Source organism: Malurus melanocephalus, unplaced genomic scaffold (genome assembly GCF_030028575.1).
Source record: "Malurus melanocephalus ecotype Western Australia unplaced genomic scaffold, MMel_1.1 scaffold_61, whole genome shotgun sequence".
Lineage (NCBI taxonomy): Eukaryota > Metazoa > Chordata > Aves > Passeriformes > Maluridae > Malurus > Malurus melanocephalus.
The window spans coordinates 472,047-495,861 of record NW_026623293.1 but is presented as its reverse complement, the minus strand read 5'-3'; the positions used below and the strand labels follow the sequence as shown (position 1 = coordinate 495,861).

Sequence of the window (23,815 nt, the reverse complement as noted above, 5' to 3'; positions counted from 1 at the left end):
ACATTGTAAATAAATAACATTTAAAATAAATATCAAAATATTTAAAACATTTAAAAATCTGCATTGGGAACTTTTTTAAAGGCTGAAATATTAATAACTTCATTATGGTACCTGATTATTTCCAATAAATTTTAAAGTCACTGGGCAACAGTTATTAAAGTTGAYCTTAAATGCCATCCCCTTGAGCCAGATGTGTCATTACCCAAGGCAGTAGACTCACTACTATGCCAGGCAATCTCATTTAATGCAGTTTCCTCATCTTTATCTAAAGATATGTTTAAGGAAGATGAGTTTTGAAATTAGAGAAGGCAGTGCTGTTACTCCTTGTTATTTAGAATTAGGGTAAGTTTACTCTATGCTTCCCACACAGATAATTTGGAATTGAAAAGAGCTGTACCACAAAACATGAACAGCTTTTTCTGCTAGTTAGGATTTGAGATTTTGAGACCCTGCTACATAATGGAAGTAAAGCATGACCACATTACACATATTTAATATGTTCCAAGAACAAGAAAAAGCTATTATCTATGTGCCATTCTTTGGTGTTCACCAGCCTCCCACTGAAATAAATGGGTCACTGAAAGAAAGTCCTGTGGAGTCATTTTTAAAGGAAGCCTGCAATTTCAAGACAACTGAAGATCAGAACAAAGCCTAGTTCAAATTTTTACATTTACCTTTGTCAAAATGGAATAAATATAGCTGAGCTCATAAAGAAAACAAGAGATAGGCTCTCACARAGACTCTCTAATGTTCCTGCTTAGGAAAGTTCCCTACTATTGTGATTTCAAAGTTACATCCTTCAGCAAAATTGGAACATGAGCTTACAAACCCTTCCCTATTCACATCTCCATGCTTTCCACTGGCACAAGCTGTCACCAGCAGAAACACAGCTCAGGCATGTCTACAGTGCCCAGTGTTGACAAACACAAGCTCATTTTGCCTGTACATTCATTGGCTTTACACCAGCTGCTTTAGCTCAGTAGCTTGTGCACAGCTTATCGGCTCAAGCACAGTGCTGTGGGAGCACAGCTTCACAGCTTCCAGCCAGGCATGGCTGGAGTCCAAGGAGCTTGGAGCACAGGCAAAGAGTGTGGATCTGTCTAAAGCACTCTCACCATGGCAGATGGATGGAGTTACACACAAAGAAAACAGATTGCATTTGCTCCATTTATAGTATGTGCTTGTCATCCAGAAGACAAGATATACTGAGGTCATCACTAAAAAGAAGATGGTTGCCTACCACTGCCACACCATGAAATACAACAGCTCTTTTCCTATGTATTAAAATCTGAGATTACCAAAAGATACCACCATGTTGTAAATATTGGCCATAAAGGTTTTTTACAGCTCACTGTGCATATTTGTATTCCAGTAAATGCTAAGTTTACCATTCTTCTTGAGAAGCTGAACATTCGTCAGTTCCCTTTTAAACCCTGTGTTCTGTATTGTCTAGATACCACTCTAGATTCCGAAAATCTAACCTTTTACAACATCAATGTATTTTTATTGACAAGCTGCACATTCCCATTCCCAGGCTCTTCAAARAGTCTCTTTACTAAAATTCAGACAACACCAAGGCTCAGTGGTATGCCTCAACAGATCACTCTTGCTGTCAAAGGACTGCTGCGGAGGTCACCTCTGCTGGAGGCCAGAGTCAGTCTCCAATGCCAAACACTGCTGCTCAGCTCAGTCAAACATCCTATCCATTCCCACTATCGCGCTTGTTCCCTCACTAAGCCTGCAGGGAAAATTGCAGCTTTCCTCTGTGCCCATGTCTGAAGGTTTTAGCCTGTTCAGCTGCTGTAAAARAGCAGAAGTGGGAGAAAAGATTTTACTCCCACATCCTGCATTTGCTCTGATGATATGCTGCTTTGTCCCTCAGCTGTGCTGGCTTTATATATCACGGAAGGTACACAAAAAGGATTCTAAAAACAGCATAGAAATTTTGCAGTTGAATACATTGCTACAACTTACTAACCTTGYGTTGATATTTTTGTTGCAATAACTTGCAATTATACACACAGTTCTTTTAAGCAGATTTTATTAGCAACACATCCAATTTGACTAGATGTGCATTCTCCCTTCTCCCTCACCTCCCCACTCCCACTCCCATGTTCTGAATTAAAATATTGTAATTTACACTCTCTGGTATTTTGACTATGCTACCACTGTAATTTAGGTGTCTGACATGTCAATGTCATTCCTGCACTGAGCAAGACTGTGAATAATACTGTAGCACAATGTATTGACTATGCATAACACCTCCTTGACCCCAAATTTCAAAACACTTAAAACAAAAAGAAAAAAAGAYTAGAAGTCCATGAGTGACTTACTTTTGCATTCAGAGGGCACACAGACAATGCACTCCTAAAAAGCTGTTCTTCTGACCTCCACTGACTGCTGCGGAGCGCACAGCGCATGACATTTATCAGCAAGATTCCAAGCACTGCCACAGCGAGAATTTTCTTAAGGAAAGAGAGCCAAGTTAAGAAACAAATCATGCAATTGAAAGACTTCATCATCAACTTTACTGATTATTTTGATGGTACCTTTTTCTTGGCTTGCTTACTCAAGAGACTGAATCCATATGTAAAGAGAATACAATATCCAATACTGGGGAGGTAGATGACTCTCTCTGCAAYAACAAATCCCACTCGGAAGAACAGATTACTTGCAGGAAGAAAAGGGATAATAAGAAATCCAAGTCCCAGTGTAAGGATTCTGCAAACAAGAAACAGATTCTCAGATTAACCACAGATCTTAACGGACATATCTTTTCCACTTAACATATAAACTTTAAACATTGTAGAAGGATGTGCATATAGAACAGGGCATTCAAACACAGCTTCTGAGAGCCCCTAAGAAGATCAGATCAAAGTTCAGTGAGACATTTTTAAAAACATTGGTGTAATTTCCAGAAAAGCAATATTCATGCTTCCAGGCCAGAAAATAGCCCCATTACATATTAATTACATAACTCCTATTTAAAATAGGCAGGAAAAGTAATGGTAAAAGCTTCCTCTATTCTTGGAACTAGTACGACAGTAACGGGAAAAAACATAAGTCACTGTTAGGGAAGAAACTTAGGTGTACATTCAACTGAGAGGGTGGTTTTTCTCCTAAGAAACACATCAATAGTAGAATCCATTGTGGTTAACCACTTGGAAGTTAGTAATCTACACTCTTTCTACAGTCAGAAGAGACACACTTTTCAAGGGCCACTTGTTTTCCTTTTCTAGGCACAAATGCTAGCATCCTCAGCAGGTAACTCTTTATGGACTATACAGAGCTCAGAGGAATGACACTAGGCACCTCACTTTTACAGAGCTGACATAAGCGAATAAGAACCTCAGGTCCATGTCAGGTATTTCATACAAAGGCCACAGGCATGGTAATTTTCTATTTTAATTTATTACACTTTACTCTCTACACTATAAGGTAGATGTGTCGTCCTGCTYTTTTCTCATCCCCAAAAGTTCTAGGCCTTCAATATACTTTTTGTCTTCACTTTTTACTAAAAAAACTATTTAGTAATAAAGGTTGAGTGAGTGCATTTTTATTAKAAAGCATGACAACACTTGCAGCAAGAATTCCATCCTCTCTCCAAAAYGATTTATCTGTGCAAACAAGTAAGGCAGGAAGGTGCACTGTTTCCATCTCCAGAAAGAGCCTTAATGCCATCAGATGTTAACATCTGAAGGGACGAGAAGAAAGAAAAGAATAAGAAAAGATTTTGCACTCTGAACAATAGCATTACCCATGTCGGTGATAAAAGGAAGACTTTGGAAAACGTGGGCCCTCTCTGGAAACAAATGGGAAGCCTGGCTACCTGGGAGATGGAGACGCCTGAGGTATTCAACAATTTTTGGCCTCAATCTTCATCAGCAAGTGCTCCAACCACATCACTCAAATCACAGAAGGCAAAGGCAGAGACTGGGAGAATGAAGAAATGCCTGCTGTAGGAGAAGGTCAGGTTCAAGAACATCTGAGGGAGCTGAACGTGCACAGCTCCATGGGATCTGATAAAATGCACTTGCAGATCCCAAGGGAACTGATGGATGAAGTTGCTAAGACAGTGCTGAGCCCCTACCCATCCTACTTGAGAAGTCATGACAGTCCATTGAAGCTCCCACTGACTAGAAAAGGAGAGGCATAATGCTCATGTTTTAGATAGAGAAAAAGGGAGACACGGGAAACTAGGTCAGTAGGTCACCTCTGTGCCTGGCAAGATCATGGAGCAGATGCTCCTGGMAACTACGCTAAGGCACATGGAAAACAAGGAGGTGATTGGTGAAAGCCARTCTGGCTTCACTAAGGAAAAATTGTGGCTGACAAATTTTATGACCTTCTACAATGGAGCTACAGCACTGCTGGATAAAGGAAGAGCAACTGATGTCATCTACCTGGACTTGTGCAAAGCATTTGACACCGTCCAGCATGACATCCTCATCTCTAAATTGGAGACATGGATTTGACAGCTAGGCTCTTGGTGGATAAGGAAGTGGCTGGATGGTTGCAGTCAAAGAGTTGCAGTCAATGGCTCAGTGTCCAGAGTGCAGTGACTGCAGGTGTCCTCAAAGGCTGGCACTGGGACTGGCACTGTTTAACATCTTTGCCAATGACACGGACGGTGGGACTGAGAGCACYCTCAGCAAGTTTGCCCAGAACACTCAGCTGTGGAGGGAAGGGATGCCACCCAAGGGATCTGGATAGGATAGGTGGGCCGATGCAAACCTCATGAAGTCCAAGTGCRAGGTCTGGTACTTGGGTCAGGGCAATCCCAAGCACAAAGACAAGCTGGACAGAAATTGCGTGAAAGCAGCCCTGAGAAGAAGGACTTGGGGGTGTCCAATGATGAGAAGCTGAACATGACCCAGCAATGTGCACGCAGTGCAGAAAGCCAACCATAATCTGGGCTGCATCAAAGCAGCGTGGCCAGCAGGGCAAGGGAGGGGATCCTGTCCCTCTGCTCTCATGAGACCTGCCCTGGAGTGCTGCATCCAGCTCTGGGGCTCCAGGATAAGGAGGACATGGACCTCTTGCAGTGAGTCCAGAGGAGGGCCACGAAAATGAGCAGAAGGCTGGAGCATGTCTCCTAAGAAGACAGGCTGAGAGTTGGAGTTTTTATCCTGTGGAAGAGAAGSCTGCAGGGAGACCTTCCAGCAAYCTTCCAGTATCTAAAGAGGGCAACAAGAGAGCTGGAGAGAGCTTTTACAAAGGACATGTAGTGATAGTGCCCCATTCCTGAAAGTGTTGAAAGCCAGGATAGATGAGCTTTCAAGAAACCAGGAAGGTGTCCATGCCCATGGCCGAGGGACTGGAATTACCTGACCTTTACAGCTCTTTYCAACTCAAACCATTCTATGATTCTATGATTGAACAGTTGAAAAATTTTAAATTTAAATTTAAATTGAAGTCTACATAAAATCCATGGGAAGAGAACCTGCAAAGTTAAACAGAAGCCCTTAGTGAGAACAGTWTACAATATATTTTTTAGTTCCTTTGGGTAAAGTACAAATTATTTTCTGAGTAGTTAACTATGGGTCAAGCATTTTACTTTTACCTGTATGACCATGGCCAGTATTTCTACCTGCTTTCAAAGCACATCTCCTATCTTCTGTTATTAGGAGAAGATTAAAGGAAATGATAACTTGTTAGAAGTAAGGGTGACAACATACATAATTTCCTACTGTGTTTTGAGCACATATTACTTTTTACCTCCTACAGTGTTAATGATCTCAAAACACCATTTCAGGAGCAAAAATAAAGCAGCCATCCATACCTCCTCCTCCAACTCTGTTTCCCACTAGTTGGTGTACAGTGATGGGCCCAAATTGGGATAAAACTGTAATGACAGCTATAAATATTTATTTGAACTGCATTTGCTAGACACTGCTTCCACTGAATTGTTAAAATCATCAGTAGTAGATTTTACAAAATAATACTGTTCTCAAGTTGGCCAGGCATTTAAAATTCATCACTGTCTCTTACCTTCTCTTATGGCTGTCTTCTGAGCACAGAGCTTGGCATATCAGACCAATTAAGCAGAACCAAAGTGCTGCTAGTGCAATTATCCTCCAGTCGCTGACGGATTTAATGAGGGGTATGCAGCCCATTGACCAATCAAAACACAGCCACCAGGGACACAACAGCAACCATGCATTCAGTGAATAGTAGTAATTATAGTTTATAGCCTGTCAGTCAAAGAGAAAACAAACATTTATTTGATACTAAACTTGGTGGGGGAGGGGGGCAGCTTAAGTCCTCCTTCTCTCATTTCCCTTATCACAAAATAAAGAGGCCATAAACACTGTTAGACTACAACTATTTATATATCCATTACTATTACAGCCATGAAATTAATTTTAAATTTTCTTTTAAACATAGCTAGGTGGCTCTCTAGTTCAGAGCACAGAATGCAATTCTGTGCTGTCCAACCAATATTCATATATAAAAAGAACAATCTCCTACAACAGGAGAAAACATCAGAAGACATCACCCATAGTCTTCATCCTTCATTCTCCATCTCCAGAAAGAGCCTTAATGCCATCAGAGGTTTATAGCCAAGACATACTCCAATTCCACCAGAYAGAACTTTGTGCTATTTTCTTCAGTTGTGAAAGAAGATGAAAAGTCTAGCACAGTATGTGGAAAAGGGAGCAGCAATGAAAAAAAAATAGCAAAAGCTAATTTCTTGCATGTGTGGGAAAAATACTGAGTAAATGGAAAAGTACTTCCTTCAATGTGCACAGTGCATGCTAAAYTGAACGCAAAGAATATACAAGGTATATTTTTTTGAAAATTGCAGAAAATCAGCAGAGCAGCACAAGTGAAGGCGACTCATCACACACATCTTGAAACATAAAAACTGCCCACTTTATTGTTTCCTTGAAGCACAGAAAACTCAATTGTATGACAAAGACAAGTGTTCTGAGTTGGCCAGAAAAAAAGCAACTTCGTAACTTACTCTTACAAACAGACTGTCAGCAAATGAAGCTGGGTTGTCCACTTCAGTGAAAGCYGGTGGCCCTGTGCCCATAATCCTCCAGCGTATGTAAAGAATACCRACCCCTCCACACATCAGGAGAGTTATCCTGAAAAGCAGCCCCTTCCTCAGCAGCCCAGCATGCTACAGGAAAGAAAGAAAAACACACCTCATATAGAAACACRATTTGTTCTCTTACCCAAAGCATTCACATCCTTTTCAGCTCAGTCTCAGAAAGAAAAAGCCATGCCTGTGCATTTTTGATATTAGAGTTGACATTTTAACCAGAAAGTATATTTGCAAAAYATTTTAATTTCCTTCTCAATCAGGAAACAAAACTTTTTCATTCAAGAAGACTCTCCTCTACAAATCRTCTGTAATTCTATAGCTGATGTAATTTTACACAGCAATTTCTGAGAGGGAAATTGAGCAGAATACAGCTTTTAGTATACAGCATATTAAATTAATTTATYTTTTCTTTATAAAATGGGGGATGGTTACTTTGGAATTTAGTTTTAAATAACTATTTCCAGCTGACTGYGTGCCATGGAAAGTGTTTGTCCACTTTAGTATCTTTAGAGGTAAAATTAAATGCATATACCAAGAAAACTGCACAGTTAGGAACTGGGAGAAATTAGAAACGGAATYAAAATTTTCACACCCAAAAACATGATTAAAAAGCTAATGACAGCGAGGCACCCAAATCACTTACTTCAGGGTAAATTRCTCAAGATTTAATAAAAAAAGAAAAAAGATAGTGTTTGATCTAYATTAACTCAATTGATTTACATCACACATTTTATAATATACACTTTAGGGCATAAAGAAGGCAATTCACATAAAACACAAAGAAGTGATGGCATACATCCTAAATTCAACAGACTTTTACTTTTTTTCTCCAGGACGTACAACACATTTTCCCCAAGCACACATCATTTTCATAAACTTAAAAAACCCAAAAAACAACAATCCAAATCAAACCAAAAAGCAAAGCAGTGTATACAGCAGAGATTCTTCAAACTTCACCGGTGGAAAGAGAATCATCAGTAAGTATAACAATACACCAGTCACAGCTTTAAGATGGCACAATAATTATTATTATYTCTTAGTGGAATATGCTCTGTATCAAGGACCACCATAGTTATTTAGGAGACCAATGTTAGCTACATCAGAAGTTAAAAAAAAAAATAGGCTTCCTGCACAAACACAGACATCTAACAGTGCCCTGGGTGAAGATACTTATTTTCTAAAAGGATGRAGAAGTTAAATTAAAAAATAATATTCAGATTGCTTTTTAGTATTTCTAATTGACAAYGGAGTCTTGATAAAATATATCAGCTGAATGCCTAAGGATAAAGCAGTCTGTAAATTTGATTTTACATAAGCTAGCCTTTGTGCTCAAATGGTAGCTTCCAAMCTGACATCTCAGTAACCAAAGTCACTACAATGAGGATTTAGGAATGGTTTTCCTATAAAATAGCTTTTGGAAGGAAACTGTGCTATGAAAAAAACCCCATGTATAGTGAAAATTTATAAGTTCCTTATGACAGATTAACTATACAAAATCTCTTATCCCAGGCTTCATTTCATTTAAGAGTACATGCAGCTTCTTAAAGGCCAGATTTCACAAAATCTCTCAGTGGGCAGAATTTTGACAGTGGAAGAAATGTTATTGTATCCTCTCTGATTTAAAGCGAACTGAAATCTGGCATGAAACTGAAACCTGCCTCAATCAAAAAGAAAAAAAAGTGTTCTCACTCGCAGAGTTTTTAAGATCTGCCATTCAACAAAACAAAACAATCACAGAAACACTTTCTTAAAAAAGAGCAGAACAGAGTTTTGTAGGTAACAGAAGCTAAAATTAATTACATCTATCACAAGAATAAGAGGGAAAAGGCACATCTGATGTTTTCTTCACTGAGACTGAACTATTTAAAAGTCACAAAACAGAAGCATCATGCTCTGAGCTCTTCATGCTTAAAGACTAATCCTCCAAAAAGGTTTGACTCTGACACATTTCCCAGAATAAGAATGGTTTGGGCTGGAATGGATATCATGGATAGGGATATCCTTTGCTACACCAGTTTGTTCAAAGCCCTGTCAAATCTGGCCCTCAACACTTCCAGGGATGGGGTATCCACAACTTCTCTGGGTAACCTGTTCCAGTGCCTCACCACCCTCCTGGTAAAGAATTTATTACTGATCAAACACTGGAACAGGCTTCCTAGAGAGATMCTTCTCCATTCCAGAAGGCTCCTGAATTAGTCAGGCACAATCTGTCTTTGGTGAAGCTGTGTTGGCTGTCTCCAGTCACCTCCCTGTCATTTTGTGTTTTGACAAAACTTCCAGGAGGATCTGTTTGTTTCATGATCTTACTGATGTGAGGCTGACTGGCCACTTACGCCTGAGGTTCCACTTCTTACCTTTTGTTCCCAGCACTTAATTCTRGACTGGCTCTGCTTTAGTTCCCTACAGCTCTAGATGCTTCCCTTYTCATACTCTAGTTAACATTAGTCTCCTTATACAGCAAAACTCCTCAGCATTCCTGTTTGCTGCATGAAATACTCCTGTACTCCTCACTTAGCCCTTCTTGCTCAAATCTACTATTTCAGTTCTAGAGAAACTACTTTCCCTGGTTTTCCCCTGAAGCTCCTCATTTCATTCCTTGCAAAGGAATTTCAAAGCCCCATGAGACTTGTGCCACTCAGAAACATTAGTGAGACTCCTCTGCAGTGAAACCACTGACTGAAGCAAAGTATAAGGAAAATTCTTTTGCCTTGTTGAACATTGGATGAGAACATTGGATGCTGTTCAGCAGCAGTGATATTCTAGAGGGCTGTAGGTCTACTTGGATGGCATCCATCATTCATCTGAGGCTGATTGTTTCTGCTATTTGCTTGCCAGTGCAAACACTAGGTGCCAGATTCCACTTGAGACAATACCACATACAGCAACATCAATGAAARTCAGAAAATTCAATCCTTAGCAGCTATCACTGCTCACACGACTTTTTCTTTTAAACTCCAAAGCTACTAATACCCATTAACATGATATGTTTTTAATGTACTTTAAAAACGTCTGTTACTGAGAGTCTGAATAAATCACTCTCTCTCTTTATTCTGACCAAACTATTCTAAGTACCATTCCAGGTGTATAGTTACTGACCCTGGAGAACTTATTGCATCAAGCAGTCAGCTGTTCCCCACTTCAGGTTTAAAATATTGTTGAAAAATTTTTGAAGGGATTTCACTATCCAATGCAATTCTAACAATACTCCATTATTACCCACGTTGATGCAAAGATGTCACATTGCCTCACCAGGCTGACTAAGAGTACCTCTTTTGTTTGGTTGGCTTGGGGTTTTTTTTTTCCTAATTCTCAACAACAACAAAACTGTCAGAAGTTGAATCTTTGTCTTTTAGAACATGACTGTCTGAATAGCCACAATGAACAACACCTCTAAGAATGAACAAAACCTCCAATGACTCACCTCCAATGACTTGTCCTTAATAAACAGTAACTTTCGAATGAGCTCCAAAAGATTTATCTTGTTAATCACCAGTGCATCAAACACTGCATTCAAACCCTAAGCAACCAAGAGAAAAATAGCAGGATAAGATAAAGCAGCTAACCACAAATCTTTTCTTTTACATACATCTTMAATTGTACTTTTGCCTTGAATTACTGTACATCTTAATTCTGATTCCAAACAAGTAGAGAAATACAATGCTAGTAATGATGGCAGAATGGTAAATTGAGAACCTGAGCTCAGATGAGTAGAATAACATTTTACTGTGATAGGAACTCTCCTGCCACATGGAATAACTCTTCAGGGAATACCATGTACCAGCAAGCTAGATAAYATATGCATGGTCACAACAGAATTCTGCTCTCCATCTTCTTCCCCAAATGTTCTGCAGTGTAAATGCTGCAGGCAAAAGGTAAGGGTTCTGTCAGTAAGGTGGAGTTTCTTTAAGCCTTCTATTTATTTTTTTTTTTTTTGTATGGTATCTCTGGACTTCCAGGTTTCAGAAATTCTGTTTTTCAAGGGTACAGACAAAAGTTCAGAAAGATTTAACAGAGGTATCAGGCTTGCTTTTCTTGCAATTACAACAATATACACTGTGCAAGTTGCTGGGGAAAAAAAAAAAAAAAGAGAAGTTCCATGTGACATCCACTACAGGTAAAACTAGACCACATTCAGAGCTTTGCAGGACTACACTTGCATGTAACTACCTCCAAACAGGTAAACAAAATGTAGAAATGTATCCAGGGGTAATTCTGTTGAGAGTTACCAGCAAAATCAAACTTTAGCATTTCCTCTTCAAAGTTTCAACATATCATCATGATAATTCTTGAGTGTTTATCCCATATTCTAATAATTTCAGAAATTACATCACTGTTCTAAAGACTAAATGGAAAAAAGGCACTAAAACTAGTTCCAGGTGAAGCAAAGAGCTGGTACACTAGGAGGCCACAAGTCTCCCACCAACAGTCAAAGGGAAGGAARCAAAGATAGGTTGGAGCATGGCTTGGTTTCATGTAAAAAGGCCATTAAGCAGTTAAAAGGCTTTGGCTCACTCACATGGAGATAGGAAGGCAAGAATTCTACCAAAAAAATACATTCAGCCTCCAAGTAATCTCTTTAATGTGCTATTTACCCCTTTATCCCTCTGACCTGTGCCCCTTTGCACAAAAATAAATATAATCATCCCAGCAATGCAACAGCAAACAAATAAAAACCCAAATCCAATAATAATTCYGTGTCTGCTAGCTCAAATAATTGCTTCATGCTGCTAGAGTAAATAATTACATGTTTTAAGAGAATTCCTTATGTTTTCCTTACAGATGTCTTTGAAAAGCACATCACTCTATAAATATCTATCAAAAAATAATGTTCTAAAGCAAGAAGTTTTCTGTAATTTCTTTTCCCTTTACTTCTAGCAAGAACAAAATGGTCCTTGATGCAAGGAATTTTCTGATTCTGTTGCATATCTATGTCAGCTAAAGCTAAGAATAGAATTTATTATAAGGATCTATGGCTATATAAAAGGTAAAAATCACAGACACAGCATTTCAGGTGGCCAGTTTTGTCACCCAAAACAGAATTGTCTTCACTGAAGTTATAAAAAGCCAGAACACAATGAACATGAACAATAACTAAATCTGCTTCCATCTGATTTTTAAATAAGGGACAAAAGGAAGAGATTCAGTATTAGAAGGGCATAAACAATGGCCCTAATCATAATTACACTGCTCACAAAAGCAAGGGGGTGGAGCTTTTGAAAATGCCTTCAGTTATGTCTTTGTTCATAAGCCTTCAATGAGAAGTTTGTAGCATTGCTATCTCAAGAACTACATTCAAAAACAAGGGCAACAAAAGTGAAACTAACACTTTAAAACCTTTAAACTTTGTGAAAATATATGCAACCTGCTTACAAAAGTTGAAGTGAAAAACTCTAGCAGATTGGCAGGGATACAATCAAGACATCTACTAGAATACYGCTTTTCATCAACATTAACTAGTTTTCTGAACAGAACAAAAAGCTGTGAAATGTCATTAGCTGTGGAGAAGATTTATCTTTGCAGACTTTACAACTACACCTGACAGATGTTGAGGTCAAAATGCAGTTAATAAGAGAATTCTTACCAGTATTGTAATTCCTTGTTCTTTGCACAGCATTGCTATTGCACCTAGGATAACACTCACCAGCACCCAGAATACAGAAAATGTATGTCCTTCCTTATCTGTCAAAATAAAGCATGCATAGCTTTAGGCATTTGATACTCAAAGGTAAAGTTAGAAATCTAAATTAAAATAAGGATTAAAAAAAATAAACAGCATTTAGAATTTCAATCTTTTTTATCAGTCAAGATCTGAATACACAGACTTCAAAAGCATAGAGCACCTCCTGCAATATGCTGGCATTTGTCCCTTTATGGCAGTCATTTTTTGTTCTTGGAGACATTAGCAATCTCCCTACTTGCTAGATGTTTTAGCCAGATTAATTAGAATGGCAGAAGCTTCACATAGTTTTCACAATTCATCATCTGCAAAGGTTAATTCCCAATATTTAGAGACATTTATCATCCTTAGCTAGAGCTCTGTCATTACTGGCCACCGTCCACCAAGCTACCACAAGAAGAAGAAATTCTTTACAATTGCTACTCATGAAGTGCCACACACAYAAACTGTTTTAACTGCAGTCTGGTCTACAAAGGCACAATGAGCTGCTTCTCCAGGGCTGCTGCATTTAGCAAGTACCTCCTATCATTTTATTATCACTGCAATAGAATGCCATGGAGCTCAAAAATGTCAGCATCTGAGCAGAAGCAGTTGGTCCTCACACTCAGGAAGCAGTTTTACAGCAGGGTGAGGAACTCTGGGGTTAAAAGATCAAGAGCAGCTACAGATTTTACTCAAAGATAAAATCTTTAAAGACTGCACCAAGTAGCTGGTGCTGGGTACTACAGGCAGGCATATCTGAGATGAATATAACAATAAATCCCTCTTCAGCCAAGGTACTATCACACACAGAATACACAGGTACTTCACATAAAAACATATCTGGCACAACCTCTACTCCATAGTTGCAAGCAACAGAGGGAAGCACTGCTCATGCAGAGGCAGTTTCTCGATTCAAGTAACATGGGCTYTACAGGCACCACAAGAATCAATCTTTGACTTGGCATGTGAAAAGACAAAGTTGAACTCTACATTCATTGACTGAATCCCTTTCCTACGTTCCCTGATCTCTAGAGCAGCTCTTCTCTACTACGAATGCAGGTTTGACCCACAGTGCATAAAGAGAACTGCAGAAACAATCTATGAAAAGGGTAAATGGCAGGATTAAGATTAATTTCACCACAAGCAGGTACCTACACCTGAGCTAGTACACTAGGCTTCCTTTATAACTGGTCAGGAAAAGAGGACACCTTTAGGGATTTAGGTACCTAATTAGATGCAGTTGAACACCCTTCAGAGCAGTAACTGCACTGATTACACARGGAAACCAATACACAGCCTCAGATGGTGTTGGGGTCACATACAAACCATAACCACGAGTGCGAAAAGAATCTGCTGACATTGGCCTCCTCTTTCATTTTGAACCAGGCTACTTCTTTTGTGGCAGAGAGCAGAAAATTTCATAAAAATATGTGGAGACAGGTTTGAGGTTATTTCTAACACTCCTTTCTTACCTAAGACTTCTAATGCTTCAGCAGTGTGAATACTAAGATGTTCAAGATTTATCTTTGCAATACACAGAAGGCATTTGATCCTTCTTCCTCCATTCTAAATTATGTCTCCAGAGGTGAGGTAAGACTAAACATTAGAGGTGGCGATGTTATAAAGATAAAACAAAGCCTTCTTTTAGGAAAGAAGTCATACACATCTGAATAATGCTAAAACAAAGCTAGGAAACAAAAAATACATAGTGACTAAAGAGACATTGGAAGTAGAAAAAATAAAATTCAGTGGGTAAATTCCAGCCCACATCAATTATACAGAACAACTGAGGGTTGCAACTCATGGAGGAAAGAGCTTCAATATTTGTTCTAGGAGTATTGCTAAGACAGAAAGAATTTTGTCTAAACACATCCCTTCAAGGAGCTATTCAACTTTGCAGACTTTGCAGTACAACAGAATGTTCTGCCAGTTTTGAAAAACAGCTTTGTTTTTATTTTTTTTTTTTTAATGTAGAAATAAACCAGCACAGAGAATGCAAGGACAGAAGGCAAAGTAATTGTCCATGTTCACAAAATGACAATCAATCATCCTTAATAATTGTAAAAAGGAAAACAGTGAAGACAGCCAATGGACTTCACTGTGCTTATGGAAGTGCTTATAGAACTTCCTTCTATTGAGAGATTTCTTCTTCTAAGACTCAAATTCTTGTGGAAACGAGTCAGGACAATTAAGCAGTTCTCAGAGRAGCAGTATTCAGTACACAAATACAAATTATCTTAACACAGAAGCTAGTGGGAAGTATGTATAGTAAGAGACCAGCTGGCAATTCACAAATGCTTTGGTGATTCAAAATGTAAGTGTAATAGGAAAAAGGGAACTAGGTCAAATCATCAAGGACAAGTGTAATAGCAGCACATTCATATAGAAAAACAAACACAGAAAGGTCACATCACAAAATGAGAAAAGGGAATGTATGTAAAGAACAAACTCCCACAATTCCATAGATGTACTGTAAGAAGAGTAGTGAGGAAGGAGTTATTCCAATACTCATTGGGAAATGGACAATGCCAAGAAAACAGAAGTGTTGTGTGACTTTCTTTTTTTTTCGCTAAAAGGTCAGCTGCAATCAGATGGCAAGTACAGCATCAGCAGAAAGGGAGCAAGAACAAAAGCAAAAATAGTGAACTACAAGACACAGAATTCACAGAGAAGATAATTTGTTTTAAATTATGACTGGTTATAATCACTTCAACAGGTCCTATACAACCCAGAGTAACCTCAACTGTTATTTCAGAAAAATCATGAAAAATACATGAGAATCCAGGAGCCTGAAATAAAACAATGCCTACATGCTTACTTTTGAAAAGGAACGAAAATATGAAAGGATAGACTAAAGATACAAAGCTAAGCTGACTCGCCAAAAAATTACCAAAACCAAAAAGCTCCACTTGTACAAAATATTTTCTAAGTGACACTATGAAACATAAAAAATATGAAAAAATTGTTTGCCAAATATTTTAGTAATTTATATAAAACTAAGCATAAGTTTTGACTTGGACAGAAAAAAAACAGTCTTCCTGATGAAAGAAAATCTGTAAAAATCCTATACCCTGCTTTCACAAAAGCATGAGAATACCACTGGAAACAGTGTGAAATATGCCACAAAAAAATACGGGCTGCATGAAGTTGCTATGGAATTGGTACAAATAACAGCTGGGAAACCACAGTAAGATACTAGCGTGCTGAGAAAAAAAGATAACATTCTGTGTTGGRTTCTTCCTTTGTCCTTATTCCATTTGGATGATGGAATAAGAAATAGGCTTATCAAGACCAGAAGTGCTGCCAGGCTGCAATAGCCAGGAGGCATACAAAGGAGAAGGCAGAATTCCATTGACAAACTGGAAAAACCATGAAATCACATAAGAGCTTGAGTTGGAAGGGATATTATGGGTTGTCTAATTCCAAATCCCCTGCCACAGTCAGGGACGCCTTCCACTAGACCAGGCTGCCCAGAGCTCCATCCAACCTGGCYTGGAGAAATGGTCCAGTCAAATAAAAGATAATTTAAGCCATTCAGTAGGCAMAYRCTCAGTGTTSTGCAGAAAAACGTTTGTCTTCTTGTGAACATCCCAAGTCTCAGATGCAAGAAATGTCTCAGCTTGCCAAGTAAAACGAAGCTTAAGCATGGGCTCCCAAAGATGATAAAAACAGCCAGCAAWAGAGAAATAATGAAGGACACAAAAAATGAGCATCAAACACCTCGACTTCAGTAAGGCCTTTGACACAGTGTCCCATAAGATCCTCATAGAGAAGCTGTTGATGAAYAGGCTGGATGTGCAGACAGTGAGGTGGACTGAAAACTATCTGAATGGCTTGTCCAGAGGGTGGTGACMAGTGGCACAAAGTCTCATTGAAGGCCAGTGTATGCAGGGGTCAATACTGGGTCACGTCCTATTCAACATCTTCATTAATGRCTTGAAYGCTGGGGCAGGGGGCACCCTGGGCACATTGTTGATGGCACCAAGATGGGAGGAGTGGCTGATACACCAGAGGGTTGTGCTGCCATCCAGAAGGATCTCGCCTGGGCTGGAGAAAAGGTCTGGCAGGAACCTCATATGGTTTAATGAGGAAAACTGCAAAACCCTGCGGTAAAGCCTCAGGGACAATTGGTGACCCTGTATGGGCAGGTCAGCTCAGGTGACCTCAAGGCCCCTCCAACCATTCTGTRATTCTGTAATCAAGATCTCCTCCTGCAAATCATAATCTCTGATCCTTTGTTTTCTTTTGCAGCCTCAAMAAATCAACAGTTATACAGAGAATTATAATATTATCAAAATTCATCAGTGATTAAACTTCAAAGAGAAAGAATTTCAATTAAGAAACATTTTATTTTGTGCTTGTTCCTGGGTCAACGTGCACAAGATTCCTCTATCCCCACCACCCCCTGCCTCAACTGCAGAAATCTCAGTAAACAATGCTGGCAAAAGACATTCTTCAGCAATGCCCTCAATTTTTTTATTTTAAATAGTGATTTGAAAATRTAAAGCACTGCATAAGTGCTTATTATGAGATACACCCATGACAACAGCAGTAATCAGTCTAACAACTGATATAACATATTCCTCTAATATGGCGCTGCTTCCCACCAGAAAAAWCTTGTGTGAGAAAATGAAACTGATYTTTCAYTGGCACCTGTGCCTGRTTGAAAMTGGTAYACCATATTGTGAGTGGGCATTTTGCCACTCTAACAGATGGACAAAACTGTAAGCATGCCAAAGAAATAGAGTACTTGCTTATTTTTTCTGAAGCTGGAAAAATATAGTATTTCTACACAAACCCAAAAAGCGTTGCTCAGATGGTCCCTCCTTAGGAGTACATGAAGTCTCAAAGTTGAGGAGATTCAATAAAATACTCATGTAAACCATAAACAAGCCATGAGAGCTCCTCCATTTAGACTGCTAGACTTGAGTGTAAGCATTTCTAGAGTGAGGATGCATATACAAAGTGTTTCACAGTGTAGAATTGACTGATTCTAAATTTACAAGCAACACATTGACGATGCATTTCAACTCTGTCTTCCTAGACACTAATCCTATTTCAAGAGACCTCATTTTTAAGTTTTCTAAATCCACAGTTCAATGAAAACAAACTCCTTAGAAATCAAGGATATGAAGAAAACACTTAATTTAAACTACCAAGCTTAGTTTTATTGTAAAGCCAAACTAACAATATCCAAAGCCATTATTACCAATTCAGGCACTCTGGCATTCAGCATTTCCTCCAAACCAAGCTGAGAAACTTAGGGTCAGCCAGGTGACAGCTTGGAGCAGTTTAGGAAGTCACCATCTTCAGGTGAAACACAGCAATCAATTCTGTGAAAGCACCTACTCCTCTGAAGGTTGAAGCAAAGTAAGTTATGCTGAAATCTGGCATGAAGTTTTCATTTTTTAACTGAAATAGATCACAAATACTCTTCTATTCCATTAATGATTAATGTGCCTTGTCTTAATGATTACATAAGAATCCAGTGTTAGAAATAAATTAAGCCCAGGATCTCCTTGTTTGTCTCCAAATGTCAACATCCTACTGCAACTCAGCTCAGTGTTTCACCTAATAATGAAACAACTGTAGGAATGCCATTCCTAAACATATMCAGCCCTCTCAAACTCATTACATAGAGGGTACATTGAAGGAAGCATCTATCTCCTGAATTGCAAGAAGAAAAAGTTCTACCAAAAAAAAGGTCATTGTTTTTCCTCAGCTAGCTAAAATCATAAAATTGCTAGGTTTTCCACTATTCCCTCCCAATGTGTTCAAATATGAACAGTAGGGCACACAGTTGAAAAATCAGGGCCCACATGTTTAACAACAGCAAAAACTTGTTGATAATTGCAAAATAGCTAACAAATTACCCACATCTTAACAATGATCTTTTTCACACAGGAGACTTAAATATTTCCAATCTGTAGGAAAATTTCCATAATGCAAACCGCCAATATTCGCAAAATTCGCTTTATTAAATTAGCAATGAACTAGTAGATGATTAATGGACAACTACACAGAACATAACAAAACAGAAACACAGAACCAGAACAAAGTATTTTTAGATGTCATAGCATATGAGTAAAGAGTTGATCCCCTGTTTAATATCCAGACCAATATTATTCACATGGACCAAGTCGTGAACTCCTCATTTTACGCTACTCAGAGATCGCCAATGCAGATGGCAAATACATGCAACTGGATCACTGTCAAAACTGAAGACAAAGGAAGGCAAAAATGAATACTACAGCAGTTTTAAATTGCCTTAGGAATTCCCAGAGAAGCTGCATTAAAATTCAACAAAGTTAATAACCCACAATTCCCTTCAGAACATACCTAAACAGTTGTCAGCTCTTGCTGTCTCCAAAGCCTATGCAGTGGATTTGTCCCCACAGTTGTGTTTAAAACAGCAGGACAGAATGAGAACAACAGATTAGTTCCTTGCAATTATAAATGTTATCCTTTCAGAGATGCTAACTTCAAAAATGGTATACTGGGAAAAAGTAACAGAATTGTAGAACTTCAGTAAGACATAATTATAGCCCACATTGTGCGTTAAATGCTTATACTTAAAAAAAAATAAAAAGCTASAGATTCTGGCTAAAAGAAACTGTCTACCCAAAAATCCACTGAAACCACCAACAGATCAGGCAAACAAGCTGCAGTATATCTTCAGCTTTACAAAACCCACTATTTTCCTTTGGAAGTTTCCCAGCCTGACACTGATATTTTTCTGATCTCCTGACTGTTTTCACTATTGCATACACTTTCCCCACAGTACTTCCAAATCCTCCTCAACTCAAACATTTTATGAGTTCCTACTCCCACACACACAAAAAAGAAAATTATAAATCCTTACATTCATTTTCTCAAGTGAAAATAAGCACTAACCAATCCATCACACATGACTTTTGACCCATTTTCTTCAAGGAATGACAATTCATTAACTATGTCTATACTAGTGAAACATAAACAGATTTTTTTAACTCAGCCATACACAAATTTCACATTACCTTGCTGCAAGAATAGTCAGGTTCTTTATATTACAGATTTAGGTAGTCTGTCTGATAATAGCATTAGGATGCTGCTGGTAGCCAAACAATATATGCTACTGACCCAACCATATCAGTAGCATCAACTCAGGCTTTTCAATGTTTGTTTTACTCTGATGCCACTTCAAGTTCATGAAATAAAAACAAACTGGCATCAAACATGTTTTGGCAACCATATTCAAAAGACAATACAAATGCAGTCCACAAATCCTACAGTCCTAAGACTTATACACTCTTTTAAATACTCCAAGTCATACTACCATGCATCTATTGCTAACAAAAAAAACAAAAAACCAAACCAAAACAAAAAACAACCAAACAAAAAAATCAACCTCTGATAATTCTCCTACTCCTTGTAAAAAATTGGTGAGCTAAGCTCTATGTAAACATGACAGCCAAATCCAGGAACAAAGACACATGCAGTTGACCTAGAATTTAGGGCCATGCTTGCCTTTAATATACAAAAACCCAGCAGGACAAAAGGAAATAGGATGTTGGAATAAACTGGTAAAATCCACTTTTGTGTAGGCTCACCATAAAGCATCTCTATTTGATAAGGAACATAAACCTGATACACAGAGGGGTTTTTGGTTGTTCTTTCCCTCTCTCACTAACAAAGACTATTTCATAAAGATAAATTACCTTCTTGGTCTGACCTAGAAAACAATGTAATAACAACCCTTAACTTGCTCTAGAACTACCAACATGCATTGGTGGTATCACAGACATTCTCGATCTTGTGGATTTGACAACAGAAAGAAAACACTCTAAGAGAAGAAAAGGTACTTTTTCTTTGCTGCTTAGGAGACATTGTCAGTCTGCTTTTAAAATTTTAGTGCATATTTTTAAATTAAGGTTCTTATATTCAGAGTGAGACTGGCTCACATTTGGGATTGACTTGCTCAGAAAGCAGAATAAAACTCAGCTAAGGTCAGATAAAAGTCCTTTACTCCTTATTTAACCTGTTATTTAGAGTAGCTAGAAGAATTGATTACAATAGAAGGAAATTCATACCAACAAAATGGAGGCATTCAAGGGTAAAACTTTTTATTTACTTTACAAACCCACTGAAGAATCATACTCCACCAYAGCCACTTACCCACATTTAGTTACCTTTCCCTAAAGCCTTTCATAAAAAGAATCACAGCTCAGTTTGGAAGGGRCTTCYRGAGATSACATGGTCCAATCTTTTGTGGGAATGGGAGCCTAAATGAGATCAACTAGCACCCTGTCCAAATGCATCTCGAAAACCTCCAGTCATGGGAACTCTGCCGCATCTTTGGAGAGGCTGCAGTGATCGATTGTTGTTGGTGTGAGAAATTTTTTCTTATATCAAGATCAAACCCTTCCCAGTKCAACTGCACCCCTTGCCCCTTGTCTTCCTCATRYAGCTCCTTGTGAAGAGARATCCTCCATTCTCTTTGTAKCTGCCCTTTCCAACACAGATGCTCCCCTTTCCTACACAAGCACTCATGTTCAAACAGCTGTAGGCTAGACCAACCTCCCCTCCACAAAGGAAAAAATTATGATAAGGGCAGCAAGTAAAACTGCCTGGGGTTCAGCTAGAGGATACATGGGTACAATGGTGAACAGGACTGCTGTTTGGAGGGACTGTGGCAAGCTGGAGGAATGGGCCTCATGGAAATCAGACACAGTACCACGCAACAATTAAGGGCTGGGCAGCAGCTCTGCAGAAAAAGGTCTGGAGTGTCTGGTGGATGAGTCAGTAGTGTGCCTCTGCAGCAATGAAGGTTAAAGAATCAAGTATATAACTTGGATACAAATTACTGTGTACAAAGAAAGTCTAAATTTCTTCAAGAAGTTACTGAGGGAAAAGCAAGGCAGTGAAGGTGATAGCAAACATTGAAAACAGATCTGAAAGATAATGCTGACAGACTGTAWGTTTCCTTACAAAATTGCTTAAAAGACACATCTGCTCCCTTATTATGATGTAATATCAAAGAAAAATACGTTAAATGCTGCTTAGTATCATTCTTTGCAACATTTTCCTTTTTCTGTACCAATGACACAAATTTCAGTCCAAGAATACCATTACATTGACACTGATTTCTAAAAGCTATCAAACTGGCCTTCATAAGCTGAAGAGTTTCCTTAACCAGAATACACATCCTGAATCATTTCTCCATAACAAAATAATTTAGAATCCTATATAATTGTCTCCAATGATCCTAAGAATTTGGTTCAAGTTCTTCAAGCAAAGATTATCACCCCTGCCATATAGGTCTACCTGTCTACCTGACACACTGGAAAACACATAGGCAATATTTTGTCTATTTTRGTCTACCACTGATAAAAGAAACATCATAAGCACAATCATATCCAATAAAACAGGTGAGAAAAGAATAAATTAACAATCAAGAACCCAAGGCCAATTTTCATTAAGAAATTATTAGCTCAGTTGAAAGAAACTAAACCTGCTCAAAGGGATGAAAAATATACCCRAAGTGAATGGGAAGCATCCTAAGTATCATTTGAAATGATAAAGATTTCTACTCTTATCAGGAGTAGAAATATCCACAGTAGTTCCAAACAGTCTAAACTGAACCAGCAGGAGCTGCTCACAGCATCCTAGAGCTTGCTGGAGACTGGGACTGWCTGACTCCCCTCAGCCCACACTGAGGTCTCTGTGATGCCATAACCATGCTGTTAAGCCAGATCACACAGAGTTAGTTCAGATAYCTCTGAAACACACTGCCAGCTCTGGTTAATCATTACAGGCCATGCCTACTGAATGACAGACAAGATCTTCACAACACAGCTCCTTATGGGTTCACCAAATGATTCCTGTATTTCCTGTCAGACACCACACTGCATATCCTGCATAGTCCTGAACTCATGCATTCTTGTGTGCTTATTTAACAGAGCCCCAAGATAATCTCTCCACAACTGTATTTGAACTGCCAACCTKCATTCGGATCAAATAATACAAGACATCTAAAAGCTCACTTGAAAAAACATCTACAAAGGAAATGTTCATGTTAAACACAGCTGTCATACAAAAACTCTGCAAGTAACACTGTATTCAGCATTATATGCCAGCACTTGCATATTGCAGGAATTTGGAAGGCTTAGTCATATGAATAATTCTTTACAATTCATTAAAAATACAAGTAAGGTTCTGAAAGTTGACTCCYATTTAAGATATCCCAACATAATGGCACAAAGAGTAGTAAAATATTTAAGAATATACATTTCTAGGTTTCACTTCTTTCTAAAATACTTATTAAAATACTTCATTACTCTTCYAAACAATAAAACATTTAGCAAATAAGCCTATCATAAAATGGGCTTTTCTTAAAGTAAATTCAGTGTTTAACAGGAATTAGGGACAGCAACCTTTCCAGAATTTCTAACAATAAATAACTGCAAAAGCAGGGTTTTCTTAAAAAATATATTTTATGAAGGTAAACAAATCAATCTGACATATTAAATTTTGCTATACTTCACTGAAATGTACAAATGCTGGAAATAAACACAATAGGAATTAAAGGGGCAAACAGAATGCTTACTTTCTCGAAATGCTTTACAGTAGCCAAGGAATGACAACAAGAAGAACAGGGCACACAGTAGGTCTGCTCTGCCAACAATCCCAGCAACCTTAAAAAGATAAAGAAAAAAGTTTCAAATTATCAGATTATTATTCTTAGAAAACCTGAAGTAAAGGTAGTCATACAAAGCGAAATATATAACAGAATGTAACTGCATCACATTTTTTTCATTAACTTGGTTCACTGTATTAGTTATATGCAGTTTTTTAAGATGCATCCTAATTTTTATTAGGWATTGCTTAGTATCAACTACATAAATTGGTTTATGAAAATTCTAGTTTATGAGATTTTTTTAAAGAAATGGAGGAGGACTTCACTGAATAAAATTTAGACTCTACACAATTCCATCTGTTTTTTGGATCAGATTGCATTTCAGTAGAACACTTGGAAAACATGAAAATATAAAAGAGTTTGGGTTGTAAGTAAYCTTAAATAACATCTYGTTCCAACYCCCATCTTTCACTAGACCAGGTTTCTC

The 23,815-nt window shown here is 38.3% G+C and overlaps 1 protein-coding gene across 1 annotated transcript in view; it reads right to left on the bottom strand.

Annotated features, from left to right (window-relative positions):
• TMTC4 (transmembrane O-mannosyltransferase targeting cadherins 4) overlaps window positions 1–23,815 on the bottom strand; it is a 52,987-nt gene that overhangs the window by 18,522 nt on the left and 10,650 nt on the right. The window contains exons 4-10 of the mRNA XM_057366173.1: window positions 23,299–23,386; window positions 12,636–12,733; window positions 10,476–10,571; window positions 6,968–7,129; window positions 5,992–6,194; window positions 2,550–2,721; window positions 2,334–2,465 (exon numbers count right to left, since the gene is read on the bottom strand). Of these exons, the coding sequence (XP_057222156.1) occupies window positions 2,334–2,465; window positions 2,550–2,721; window positions 5,992–6,194; window positions 6,968–7,129; window positions 10,476–10,571; window positions 12,636–12,733; window positions 23,299–23,386 (951 nt within the window). The remainder of the gene's footprint in view (window positions 1–2,333; window positions 2,466–2,549; window positions 2,722–5,991; window positions 6,195–6,967; window positions 7,130–10,475; window positions 10,572–12,635; window positions 12,734–23,298; window positions 23,387–23,815) is intronic.